Source organism: Lepidochelys olivacea (assembly GCF_965140295.1).
Source record: "Lepidochelys olivacea isolate rLepOli2 genome assembly, chromosome: 2".
In the NCBI taxonomy this organism is placed as follows: domain Eukaryota; kingdom Metazoa; phylum Chordata; order Testudines; family Cheloniidae; genus Lepidochelys; species Lepidochelys olivacea.
In genome coordinates this window covers 207016115-207030598 of record NC_140412.1, presented here as the reverse complement: position 1 = coordinate 207030598, position 14484 = coordinate 207016115, and the positions used below count along the sequence as shown (strand labels likewise).

Here is a 14484-nt window from a genome sequence, read left to right as displayed (position 1 = left end):
GAAGAGAGGAGAGAGAGAAAATAAGAAACTTTAAGAGGACAGTGTGTCTTTCCCTGCCCAGAGATGGAGGTGGCTGGGCTAAATGGAACTAAGACAGAGAGGGGTATCTGAGGCACCTAAGCTTGCCTGGGCATTGAGGGAATCATCGAATCATAGAATAACAGAGTTGGAAGGGACCTCTGGAGGCCATCTAGTCCAACCCCCTGCTCAAAGCAGGACCAATTCCCAACTAAATCATCCCAGCCAGGGCTTTGTCAAGCCTGACCTTAAAAACTTCTAAGGAAGGGGATTCCCTAGGTAACGCATTCCAGTGTTTCACCACCCTCCTAGTGAAAAAGTTTTTCCTAATATCCAACCTAAACCTCCCCCACTGCAACTTGAGACCATTACTCCTTGTCCTGTCATCTGCTATCACTGAGAATAGTCTAGATCCATCCTCTTTGGATCCACCTTTCAGGTAGTTAAAAGCAGCTATCAAATCCCCCCTCATTCTTCTCTTCCGCAGGCTAAACAATCCCAGTTCCCTCAGCCTCTCCTCGTAAGTCATGTGTTCCAGTCCCCTAATCATTTTTGTTGCGCTCCGTGGGACGTTTTCCAATTTTTCCACATCCTTCTTGTAGTGTGGGGCCCAAAACTGGACACACTACTCCAGATGAGGCCTCACCAATGTCGAATAGAGGGGAACGATCACGTCCCTCGATCTGCTGGCAATGCCCCTACTTATACACCCCAAAATGCCATTGGCCTTCTTGGCAACAAGGCACACTGTTGACTCATATCCAGCTTCTCGTCCACTGTCACTCCTAGGTCCTTCTCTGCAGAACTGCTGCCTAGCCATTCGGTCCCTAGTCTGTAGCGGTGCAAATGATCAGCTTCAGGCAAGGCCCAGGTGTGCAAACCTTTTTCTCTGCTTGCTGTGTATCTTTGGGTGAATGGACAATATGTCTATCTGGAACAAACTGTTCTGAGTCACTTTAAGCAGCATTGGTCACAGGCTCCCAGAGAGAAGTTTCTCACAGTTGGGCCTGTCATGTGAGCACAGTTGTATGTGGAGGCTGCAACTGCAGGGTCTAGTCTCAGAGTGGTAGAACTGTGGGGTTCCACCTAGGGAGAGGTGAAGGTAGCAAAACTTCTTACCTGAAGGGTTCACTCTTGAGGGAATACAAGAACCATGGACTTCCACTCTAGGAAAAGTGCAAGGGGAGGCTTTTTCACCCAGAAAGAGTGCCCACACAGACTGGGGAGAGATCACAAGTACAGCTCTCGTAGAGAGAGGTTCTGAAAATCAGTCAGTGTTTGTGAGGCACTCAGATACTAGGGTTTTTGGGAGGAGTGGGGGGATATAATTAAATAGAACCAAACCAACAGTGCAGACAAGTGCTCCCTTATACCTCAGAGATCCATTATTCCCCTGTCTCTGCATGTACCTCAGAAGTACTACATTTAATGAAGTATTCAACAAATGTCACGTGAGAGGGCAGCTGAAACATAACATGTATTTTTGCCATACTGGTACTTTCTGTGTGTCCAGTTAATAAGCTTCAAATCATGTCTGTAAATTTACTGAGCACCTGATTCGAGAATCATAAAGATAGACCCTTAATTTCCTATTGCATCACAATTTCAGGCCCACAAGCCTTTAAAAAGAGCCTCTACCATTTTTCCCTCTCAGTGCCTCCTGTGTGTTTTGGAAAAACATATGTGGGCAATTTGATTAAGTACAATAATAAATTAATAAATAGCATGGGTTTTTCTTCAGTGGTCCTGTCTGTCTTCTTTCCTGGTAGATATAGGGCCCAGTCCAGCAAGATGTGGAGGATCCTAATCAGTGATTTTTCTGGGAGTTGGTGGTGCTTGTTGCACCTCAGGAGGTACTCAGTACCTAAAATGATCAAGCTTTATTCTCCAGAATCTCTGCTGCACATGTGCTAAACAGAGAGACTAACTAAGCTTGGTAGTAACTGCTACAGATACAAAATGTTTTTCCATTATACCCCCCTGTTATAGATATTATGACTTCAGCAAACATTCACCTTTATCCCTTCCTGGTCTCTGACTTAAGATGAATTCCCTTGGAATTTTTGACCATAGTCCCTTCAGTCTTTTTCCCCAGTTGAGAGGAGAGTGAACAAAACTGAACTTTGCTGATTAGTTTTTTAAATAAAGACTCTGCAAAGAGGTCTGATCTGTTTGGAGCAAGGTGCTCAGTACTTTCTGAAAATGAGGCTCCTTTAAGGTATTTCGGTTTGGGCTCCTAAAAAGTGAGGCACTCAAAATCATTAGTAACTCTTCATAATCTCAACCAAGAATTCTTTCTACAGTTCTGATGGCTGAGGCTTGAAAGCTGTGCAATCACATAAGTACAAGTTACAAATCTGGTTTTTAGAGAGGTTTGAATTTCTTTGCTTTACACTTGCAGAGTGTAAAAGCTGTTGGCTTTTCGCAGACTGTGAATGTGCAGTCTATGGAGGATTGTCCCCAGTTTGTTTCCTTCTCTTCTGGAAAGCGATGTGTTTTTTTTCTTTATGTGTTGTTTTTAATACTCTTTCTCATAGTAATGGCTTGGGCGTGCCAGAAATTTGTGGCTACTCACTAGCTGGGAAGTAGTTTCATTGTGATGAACTGCCTTCTTAATGGAGGCAATATTCCTTTAGCCACAGTGGCTGCTGTTAAAAATCCATTTGGTAATGTAGCAGTCTTTTCTGAGAAGGATTTCTGAGCAATTTTGTAACTGAGGCATATTTGCAATCTTTAGGGGTGATCAGGGGAGAGAGGGAGGGAAGAAAAATGCCCCTTCGTGCATACACACAGAGGGAAATGCTGCAGCACCGGTAAAGATCTCTTTTCACATCTTCCTGGGCCTGCCGAGTGGATCTGGGTGTTGTCGATGTGACTGGGGGAGCATCTTCCAGGTCTGCTCCTGCATGTGCATTGTGTTCAGCTGCTGGCAAGTGCCATGTAAATGCCTGATTCTTGGGGGCAGATTTTCTTCCAACCATAGTAACCATAGTCTGAGTAGCTGGGTTTGGTGGAGTGGTTATTACACAAGAGTAGAATGACAGGATCCCTCCTGACTTCTCCCAGGTTGCTAAAGTGGAGCTGCTGCTGCATTTGTGCCCCTTTCCTCTGTCCCCCCTTTTTTAATTTGAGGAGGGGAGAAGGGAAGGGAGAGTAATGGCCTATGGATCTGCTTAGTCACAGTAACATTGTGCTCTGGGTGCAGAAGGCCAATATATAAACTGGATAGCAAATCTTTTTAAACAGGTGTAGTATGCTAAAGGTAATTCCAAATGGCAATGATCTGCAGTGGAGAAATGTCCACATGTGATGTACCACAGGAGCGGGAGGATATGCAGTTCTATTTCAGTTAGTTTATTAATAGATCTAGAGAAGGGCTGTGTCTGTAGAAGGGCACGATTTAGCAATGACACCTAAATTGGCCCTGCCACCAATTTCTGTTGTAACTTCATTGACTTCAGTTGAGTTAGGCCAGGAGTGCCTGATCCAAAGATCACTGAGGTCATGGACCTGCACAGCCCATCAAGATCAATAACAAATTTGGCCCATAGAGATTTTTAGCCATGAGGACAGTCTGGGATCTCTGCAGTCTGGAGGAGAGATGGCTTACTGCGATGTGTAAGTGCCAGAGGGCTTTTGAGACAAAAAAGTCCAATGATTTTAATACTTTGTAACTTCCATGAGTGTCTCTGTATTTTCAGGTTGCTATATCGTTCAAACAGATCCTTACCCACACTACGTGAGCCTCTTTTTAGAGTCCAGCCTGGTCTTCTGTTCTCAATAGAAAACTTTCAACTGATTTTCACTTTGAACAGTTAAATTAGTTGTTTAGGAGGCTGCTAGGATGGTTCTGAAACTAAAGGTTTTATTTGAATGAGACCATTTGGAATGGATAATTGTTCTGCTCTGCATTTCTACACATGTGTGCATGAACTTAAAGGGAATAAAGCTCACTTGACAGAGGCTGCTATGCTGTTATTAGTAAGTTACATTAACAGCATCTTAATATATGTAATGTGTGTCAATGTTTTATATATCTAGTTTTATACTAGTTTTATATATCTAGTATGTGTATATATCAAGGCTAGATCTGCCCCTGATTACCAGGGTTGGAAGGAACATTTTTAGTTTTTAATGTAATGCTCTGTGGTGCTGAATATTGCCTGATGGGAGTTGAGGATTATCAGTGCTCTCAGAAGACATTCAGCACCTCAAGGAATTGGACCCTATGCTAATATCATTAAACTTACACACTGAGGGTATGTCAACACTGCAGCTAGACCTGTACCCATGGTTGGCCTGTACCAGCCGACTCAGGCTTGCAGGGCTCAGGCTAAGGGGCTGTTTAATTGCGGTGTAAACATTTGGGCTCAGACTGGAGCCCAGGCTCTGAGACTTGGGAGTGTCCAAGAGCTTGGGCTGCAGCCTGAGCCAGAACATCTACATTGCAATTAAACGGCCTCTTAGCCAGGGCCCCTTAACCAGAGCCCCTTAGCCCAAGTCAGCTGGCATGGGTCAGTCACAGGTGTCTAATTGCAGTGTAGATATACCCTAAGAGGCTGATTCAAAGCTCATTGAAGTTAATGGGAACCTTTCAATTGCCTTTAGTGGACTTTAGATTAGGTCTTATAATATCTTTGGTCATTTTAGATGGTGTGGGTTTCTCTAAGTTCTTTTAAAAACTATAAAACTGAAGTTCCTTTTGGCCCAGTGACACGGAAAAATGAATGGTTAAAGGCTGGTGAACGAGTTATTAATGGTCCCCTTTTCCTGCACAATAAAAGCATTTATTTGCCTGTTAAGCTTTCAGCTATGAAAGAAAAAAAAACATGGTAGAGGTTGGTCTATGTTTGTAGGTGTTTAGGTATACAGTACTGTGAATATAATATGTTACTGTCTGATGGCAGAATTTTTGTTTAGGAGTATTTCATAATAAACCAAAAGGAGAATTTTGGCTGGCAATGTTTTCAAAGTTCACAATAAACTGTTGCTGGCATGAAAATCAGCTAAACAGGCTCATGTTGTTGTTTCCCCCAGGATGTCTTTCATGCTTTTTTCTCTTCCCATTGGAAATACAATTATTTATTTGCATGCAAGGTAAGTGAATTCTTTTATCTATCTGTGTATCATAAACCAAACAATTAGTATACTGCAGTCACAGTGCACTTAAAAAAAAAAAACCTTCAAAAGCCTTTAGTCAATATTATTATTGGAGGGAAAACTCTTAAGTAACTGTATGCAAACAACAACAATAGGCAGTTGTTTGGTGTTTAATAATAAAAGTTGCTCTGGAAAACAAAAAAAGTGACTTGTAGCACAAGAGCTTCACATACAGTGAACCCAAGGACAGAAATATGAGGTCAGTCTTTGAAGGAATGGACAATACACTCTGTGCCAACACTGGAAAATCCCAGAAGATTAGTTTATTTGCCAGATGTTATAGGGAGTTCATCACTGACACCCTCTGCTCCATAGTCTTCATCTCACCCCACAGTTGCCTTTCCTGCCCTTTGCAAATTTCCTGTCGATCTCTTCTTCAGAGTGCAACACTCAAGTTCCTCCTTGAAGTTGATGTTTTTGCTTCATAGCAATAGGCAAGTTGTCCTGTTGACTTATGAAGATGATCTGAAGCCTTTCGTGTTTTTCTTTAATACACCCACGATAACTCTCTCGGCATCAGCATATGCATGAAAGAGCCACTGATGTGAAGTGTAGCAGCTTCTTCCGTTCTGGAAGCCTTGCCTGTACTTGTGGGAGAGATGGGACTACACCTCACACAATCCCATTAACTTCAGTGAGGTTGGGTGCTTGATGTATATATTGGGATGGATTTTGTCCCATAGGGTATAAATCTGCTGGGTCTTTTAATGAATAATCTCAGAACTTAACCCTTTCCCTCTTTTCAGCAATCTGTTTTTGTGCTGCTGTCAGTTGCAATCCTCTTGAGAGTACCTCAAGCATTGCTCCTTACTGGGTGATACTGATCAGAATGAATCTCAACCCAATACTCAGTATAGGGGAGTCTCAGACCAATGACAGCAGACAAAAAAAAAAAGTTTGAACAGACAGAAATCTGCTCATGTATTTCCCCCTTAATTCCCACAGGAGTTTTCTGGTAAATATTGATTTCAACTAATAGAAGTTGTAACTTGTCTATCGGCTTGTGCCCCAAGTAATTATGTCCCAAGGTTAAAGCTTGCTTAGTGAAAGAACAAAATGAAACATATTTCTTTTTAAGATGTCAGCTGGTGATGGTTGTTTCTTAGAAGAAGATTGTTGTCATTGGTTGGTCGTACAGTACAATTTTTTAAAAACTATATAGAACAATTTGAGAGGCAGAGGATGACGATTGTGTAGTGATGAGTTGCGTATGAGATTCTGACTTTGTCTGACTGCCCTCAGATGTCCAAAAAACACTCTGCTTTACTGTGGACATACTGGGTACTGAGGCTGCCACTTCTAGTGATGTCACTCCCAGAAGAAAGGCCTGGAGTACTTCCAAGAGAGGCAGTCAATCCATTTAGCCAATGTGTGTGTGTGTGTGTGTGTGTGTGTAAAACGATTACCTCACTCCCAGAAGGATTGCTTCCAGCGTCGGAGTAATGTCTCTTTCCTTATAAAGATTCAGTTTGAGTTTTAGAATAGTTTTGTGCTGAGGCAACTTTCATGAACAGTTTATCAGTGCCCCATTACTTCTTCCTCAACCTTTAACCTCCAATTTTCCTACTTCCTTTGTGATCTATCTCCTATTAGTTAACAAGTAAATGGTCATGTCTATATAATAATACATCCTTCTTCTGTATGTATCTAAAATAACAGGTTATTGCTTATTGTGTGTCCTCACTTGAAATGGCTTCATATTGGTGGTTGGATAATCAAAACATCCATGCTTCTTACAGTCCCTGAGCTCCTGTATCTGGGTTACATAGATGCCATACTTTGTCATGGTTCTGAAATATTCCAAAAACTCAGCGAGCAAAAAGACACAGTGGTGGGAGAAAACCAAAAGTCTAGATAAGTACCCTGAACTTATGTCTGTATTTGGCACTGGTGTGACTGCTGCTGGAATGCTGTGTCTAGTTCTGGTGCCCACAATTCAAGAAGGATGTTGATAAATTGGAGAGGGTTCAAAGAAGAGCAACAAGAATGATTAATGGTTTAGAAAACATACCCGATAGAGAGAGGCTCAAGGAGGTCAATCTATTTAGTTTAATAAAGAGAAGGTTAAGAGGTGACGTGATTAGTCTATAAATATCTACATGGGGAACAAATATTTAATAATGGACTCTTCAGTCTAGCAGAGAAAGGTGTAACACAATCTAATGGCTGAAAACTGAAGCTAGAGAAATCCAGACTGGAAATAAGGTGTACATTTTTAACAGTGAGAGTAGTTAAGCATTGGAACAGTTTACCAAGGATGGTGGTGGATTCTCCATCACTGACCATTTTAAAATCAATATTGGAGGTTTTCCTAATAGAGATGACCTAGGAATTATTTAGGGGGACGTTTGATGAAGAATCTAAGTATCTATGAACTTTTGAAGGCTGCCACCAGCCCCTGAGACCAATGTTCCCTCTAATTTTTGACAGGCCGTGTGTGCAAAAAAATTCTTCTGTGCAAATTTTTGTGTGCACGGTGCTTCGCCATGTGTGCGGGGTTTAGGGTCTGTGTGCACATGCACACAGCTTAGAGGGAACAGTGCCTGAAACCCTCCCATACTCAATCACTGCTCATCTAAACATGGCCTAGTTTCCCCCCTGCCTAATATTATCTTCCTGGGTGGGATGAAACATAGTGGTATGCTGTGACTGGAGGCAGCCAGTAGATCTGCTGCTTCCTGTAGCATGTTTTTCCCTTTTCTTCGGGGTGGGGGGTGTTACACTCTTCCTCCCCACTCCTCTTTGGAGTTCCCCTGCCTTTGTCGCCTTCCCTGTCTGGGTTTCTCCAGTTCTCTTCTTCATCCTCTAAAGCCACAGCATGGAGTAAAACTTGAAGAAATGCTAGAGAGAGTGAGACATCTGCTTTTTTTCATAAGTAGCAGGAACAGTGGCCCCTAGTAGCCAAAAGCATAGGTAGCAGCAAAAATTCTGTTTCTCTTCTATCCCAGTTGACATGGGACAGACAGGTGGACCTGGAACAGACAGGGCAAAAATGCAGGACTGCTGTAAAGTGCTGTATGCCCTGCATTATATTTTGTCCAGGATGACAGCAAATGAACTGACTGCACTAAATCTGAAGCATTTAGAAGCCTTTTGTAGTCACAGAAATGGGAATCCTTGCGCACTTCATTTGGAATTCACACTGAAGTATTCAATTGGCCAAACACTTCACAGGTGTCAGTGGCTGAGTGCTATTTGCACACCTTTCCTGCCACACAGAAGATTCATTCTACTGGAGTGGGAGTGTTTTTTTTCCCCCCATATACAAATGTCATATAAATATAATCACAGAAAAACCATGAAAGTAGTATTGAGGATTTGAGCCCTTGTACTCTATCACATCAAGATCTACCTGGGGACTCCAGATATAGATTACTTTCCAGCATCCAGAACTGTTTGGGAATGCTTTAATCCTGAAAACGGGGGGTTTCTACTGGAAATGCTGACAGACCCTTCACTGTAGCAGCCCATGTGGCCAGTGCTGTAATAATAAGTCGTGTATGAGGAAAGCATGATGCTAGTGTTAGAAATCAAGCACTTGGGCTGAACAGTCTGTGAGAAGGAAAAACACCATACTCCATTTCATTGCAGCGATCCTGAAAATTGGCGGTTGGGTTTATTCAGGCAGGGAGAAATTGGTAACAAAGTTGGTCATTAACCCTGTGCGCACTATATTTCCAAAAATAACAATTTGTAATAGCACTATGAGGATTGGTCACTAGTATTGCCAGCTGGGGCTGTTCTGTCCACTTTAAAATTCTAGATTGTCTGGAGATTGCCTTTTTGTACTGGTGTGGGTTTTTTTCTTTTTCTTTTCAAGGTTTAATCTAATTCCATATTGCATAACCCCCAGCCTCCTCTAGTACTCTACATTGTGGGCATGACACTGCGAACAATTAGTACCAAATTTAGTGCTTACTATCCTGAGTACTGCCACAGATCTCCATGGCACCCTTGTGCTGTCATTGTGAAATCCCATTGCCATCCAGCTATTAGAGTAGTAAGCACTACACTCATAAATACTTTCAGGATTGGGTCCTATGCTGGGAACAGCAGTCTGTATCCACCCTATCCTCCTTCACCTGCACCAGCATCAAGTCAGTTATAGGGACTGTTTCCATGAGTATAATTATTCGCCTGAGTAAGTGTCTGTAGATTTTGGGCCTTGACCTATCCTCAGTGCAGCACATGATCTATCCTTTTTCATTGTTAATCACAGGGTTGAAAACGTTGCAATGTTCAGTCAGTCTGTGGTTGAAGGCTGAAAAGTCACTTTTAAAATGGTTAAAAAGGTCACACAGCTGCAAATAATAATGGCCCAATGAAAATCAGATTCTGACTGTAGCACGCTTCAAGAATAACACTGAAACAGGAAACAAGCCTGCTTGATGCTTTTAGCAGTTAAAGCAATAAGAATACTGCTGATTTATTTATTTATTCATTTATTTATTTTTAAAGTGAGAGAGAAAAGAGAGTAAACTTTCCTGTTGTGAATTTCTTGAAGTGTTTTTCTAATTGTAGAAGTGATGATGCTAAAGCTCTGTGCAGCCTTGTTGAGAAGACTTTTAGTCCAACTTAGAAGAGGATGCTGCTGAGAGGAGTTGAAGTTTTGCTTTATTTTGAGGGTGGTTTCTTTTCTTTTGTTTGCTCTATGTGCTTCAGTTTTATTCATTATTCTAAAACATGTTTGCTAGTGCATAATGTAAAACTTGAAAAACAAAGCAAACCCCCTTTTTGACACACAACTTTGTTTCTCCTATGTATAGCATTGGCAGCTGAAGCCCTTGCATGCTTCTGTCCTTCAATCTTTTCATTTGACTACCTCAGCTTTTCCTAGGCAGAATGATATTTCCAGGGAATGGCAGGCTACAACAATATAGCAGATTTCCTCACATATGTATCCTGCCAATAAGACTCTTTACATAGTCACAATAGGGTAATAAATGCTGACAGATGTTGTTAACATCGCTATTAAAATCCAACCCCCTTTTCAGATACATAATGCATTCAAACCCATGTTAATGATATCAGAACTGATCCTGACATATCAATATCACTTTAAGTGCTTACTTATATTAATAATTCCTGTTTGCAGTTCTGTAGCTGCCATATACTGAGGAATTGATAACAACAGAAGCCCAGAATTCAGACCTAAGTAACTTTTTAACCAATCGTTCTGGATTCATTTGATGTTCATTGTATGAATTAATTTGGTAGCGGTGTGGTTGTCACTTGAAATTCTATAGAAAATCCACTGTAAATGTAATTTGAGTTTTAAAGGCATTAAAGGTTAATTTAGATGGAGGTGTTAATATGATTTTTATTAGATGCAGCAGCCCTTGGTGGGTTATTTTCTCATGCATGCTGGTGCACCTGCACACATTTGTAAAACAATTGAATTACATTATGTTGTGATGCACATGCATGAACCTTACACTATGAACCATATGCTATAGGTATATGCAGCTGTCACTATTCTGAACTGGGGCATGTGCGACCTACACCCACATCTTGACAAGGACTTCATATAAGTTGTCCAAAGAACAACTGGAAAAAAATACTGCTATTGAGAGGTGGTGGTGTTCTTCAGTTTTAATATCATCACACATGCAGATAACTACTCTGCATAGTGTAATTTGACTCTAGAAGTTTGTGGTACTTGATAGCACATTTTTTCAGGGCAAGGTATGCTGGACAATATTCTACAGAGACAAGTAATATCTTTTATTGGATTTATCTCTCTCACCCACGGAAGTTGGTCCAATAAAAGATATTACCTCACCCACCTTGTCTCTCTAATATCCCAGGACCAACACAGCTACAACTACACTTCATATAATATTCTACTGGGCATGTATTTTTTTTCCATACTGAATTATGGATAATTGTAAAAATACGTGTGCAACTGATTAATGAGCATATACTTTATAATTTTATTTGTTTTGTAGTAATCATAAAATTCTCTGTGAAGTGTGATTTGCATAGGAGACTTGCAATTATTTATACATTTATCATAAATAATTAGACAATGAATCTGACATTTTTGAGAGGTGTGGCGAAAAAAGACAAAGAGCACATTTTCCTGTGGGATACCTGTCTATATTTAGGTGCCTATATCCATATTTAGGTATCTAAATAATATTTACAATTGTTTAATAATCATCTAAGTGACTAATTATGGATTTAGGTATTTAAGTTTTGGCATCCAGCTTTGAAAAAAATGGCCTTATACCTTACAAAAATAACATTCAATTAGAGAAGGAAATGCAATAAGAATGGGCGGTAGGATTTTTAAACTCACTTGTACACTTGGGATCAAAATTATTTCACTCTGTTTCCTTTTCACTAAGCATCATCCATTTTTCTCCCATTGAAAGTGCAGTTAGTTGTCTGTTTATCCTGAGGATGGGGGAAAGGGGTAGCTGGAGTGTTTGGTATTGCTTCAGTTGCAGAAGTAATTGAGATATCAGATAAAGTCTTTCTTTATCCACACATAGTTTTTCACTGTGAAAAAGTCTTTCTCGAGTTCTATTTAAAAGCACTTTAGAAAAAAGGCAACATTCCAATGTCAAAGAAAGGTGGAGTTTTAAAATGAATTTACCAGAGCAATTTTTTTTATCAGCCAGTTTTCTCTATTGCTTCATTGCTTTAAGATGGGACAGTACAAAAATCCTCTGACTCCTTCCATCTCTTGGTTATTGGATCAAATCTAAAGGGCCTGTCTACTCACAAACTGGAACTGACATAACTAAAACTGGTTGTAGTTCACACCTGGCAACTTCAGTTATGTCAGTACAAATCTGTATATGGTCACTATTTCTTATTTCAATTTAATTTAAAATTGATTTTAGTTAAATCAAAATAGGGCATTCATAATCTGAAATAGGAATGTCCACACACAGATTTATATCAAAATAACTAAGAGTGTGAATTACAACCCAGTTTAGTTATTTCTGTTATTTATTTAGTTCCAGTTTGTGTGTAGATGTGTCCTAACTCTGGTCTAAAATGTATTAACTTTTGCTGGCCATTCAGTGAAATAAGTTGCTGATCTCAGCCCAGTTTTAGGGCACAGTTGTCCCCCTCACAAAAAGCAAATGGCATTGATTGTCACCTTTATTGGCAGCCTTGGCAGAGAAGTCAAGGGCTTAATGGAAATGGCAACTGACTCCTCACCCATAGAAATTGTCTGTCTGGGTTAGGGTTAAAGCACACAGACAGGACATCATGGGGAAGCTCATGCTGCTGTCTGGTATGTGATACCTCACCTGGTAAACAGGAAGTATGTCTCCCTGGCAATCAAACCAGCACCTTTTTAGCAGCACAAAATTCATTTTAAAAAAGAAAAAGATGGGATATGTTAGAAATCCAATCATCTGGAATTTTCACTGCTGTAGTAAATATGATAATGGGGAACAAGTGCTTATAGGTACAGGTTAGGGCTGATATTCAAGGTAAGAATGCAAACTGTTTACAGGATATTTACAGTTTTGCAGGATACTCTCAGAACTTCTAAGGAAATAATGCTGCTTGGAAAATTAGCATCTGTACAATTTTGTTGTATCATTATAGATTCCTGTTTATGCTATCATAATGGTAAAGGACACAATCAACTTGAAGTCTGCTCTGTTTTTTCTTAAAAATGGGTTCAAGTAGTTTATGGTTCAACACCTGTCCAGGAGGCCATCTGCCAATTTTGGGGACTTTTATAATCAAGTTTTCCTACTTATTAAAATGTCTTTCTCCCTGCTTTGGTTGGGTGAAAGACTCACACAAACAGAGAAAATTACTGGCTAAGCAGGGATAGAGTGAACCTGAATACACTCAAAATGCTGTCCAGTGCAAGCAAACTGAAAAAAGTGTTTTGTTCTCTAATGTAGTTAATTTATTACAATCCTAGATATTACTCATAGAAATAGTAGGTTCAAATGAGTGTGTTGATTGGCCACTTAGAGAAAAAAAGTCTTTATAAAATAATTTAGTCCCAATCAGTCAGAAGCACGGCTTGAGTACTGACCCAAATTCAGCTGTAATATTGCATGCTGAGAGTTGCATACTATATGGAGAGGCAAATGTTTATTTCCTCACTTTTTTTTATTGTTCTTTTCTCATTCTCTAACCCAACAGCTCTCTCCCAAGGTCTGGTCCACAGTTAAAATACTGGACTGCACTGGCTTTTGGGGACATTACAGTTCTGCTCTCTGCTAGATTTCAAGTCTGATGATCCTTAGGATCTGGCAGGACTGCATATATAATACTATGTGCTAAATATGTTACCTAAAACAATTCTCTACTCACAACGTAGTCTCTTCAGTTACAAGAATTTCAGTTAGTCTGGTTTAAATGTTGTTCAGTCAGGAACTGAAGGAGGAAAAGTAAAAACCCTTCATTTCAGGATCTTTCTGAGCAGACATGGTCTTATCTAATAATAACACTGAACATGTGTTTTTTTCCCTAGGCAGGATTTCTGTTGTAACAGCCTAATGGCTTTTTTCTTCCTTCAGAGTAAATATATCCCCAGGAAAGAGCAATAAGAACTTAGACTGTAGGGAGCCTGATGAACATTAGTAAGTTAGGACCCTGAAATTATGATGAATTTTTTCTTGTCAATTTAGGGAGTTTTGAAATTAATTTTTTTAACTTTAAAAATGCTTCTATTTTGCATGTTTCCTGAAGTTTAGGGTGCATATATTTATGGGTTCCCTTTTTTCCCCCTCACCTTTTAACATGTAGATTTATGAGGAATCAAAGATGAACTTGGAGCAGGAGAGGCCTTTTGTCTGCAGTGCCCCAGGCTGCTCACAGGTGAGTGGAGTCAGCGGCAATATTAACGGAGTCCTCAGCGCTAGCTCTGACTTGTATAATGCCTCCTGATATATTAACACACGCCTAATAATGATGTTTTCCAAAACCTTCTCTTTTTCCACAAAGATATTATTAGAGAATAATGAAAGCAAAGAAACAGCTATTCACGTGTGTGTCGCTAAATGTTTTTTCAAGCCTTTCTTGCCCCTCAAAATATTTTAAGCAACACTGCACACTCCTTTAATTGTTCAAGTGGTAAACAGCACAGGAAGGGAACGTAGTGGCTTAGTATGGTTATAGCTCTTGTAATATTTGCCCTTGCTTCTTACACATTTGTATAAACCAGTAAGTTTTATTTGTGTGTGTATTTATTGCCATTTCCATGGCTAATGCTTATTATCTTATAGGACATCTTCATATTAAATATGCTTCATTTAAAATGCAATTCATAGCCAAATTCTGACCCATGTTGTACACATGCGATTCCAGCTGACTTGAATG

At 40.0% G+C, this 14484-nt stretch overlaps 1 protein-coding gene across 1 annotated transcript in view; it reads left to right on the top strand.

Annotated features, from left to right (window-relative positions):
• CREB5 (cAMP responsive element binding protein 5) overlaps positions 1-14484 on the top strand; it is a gene marked incomplete at its 5' end in the record, with an annotated part of 353505 nt that overhangs the window by 41958 nt on the left and 297063 nt on the right. Inside the window, one exon of the mRNA XM_084620345.1 lies at positions 13912-13983. Coding sequence (XP_084476471.1) covers positions 13930-13983 — 54 coding nt within the window. The remainder of the gene's footprint in view (positions 1-13911; positions 13984-14484) is intronic.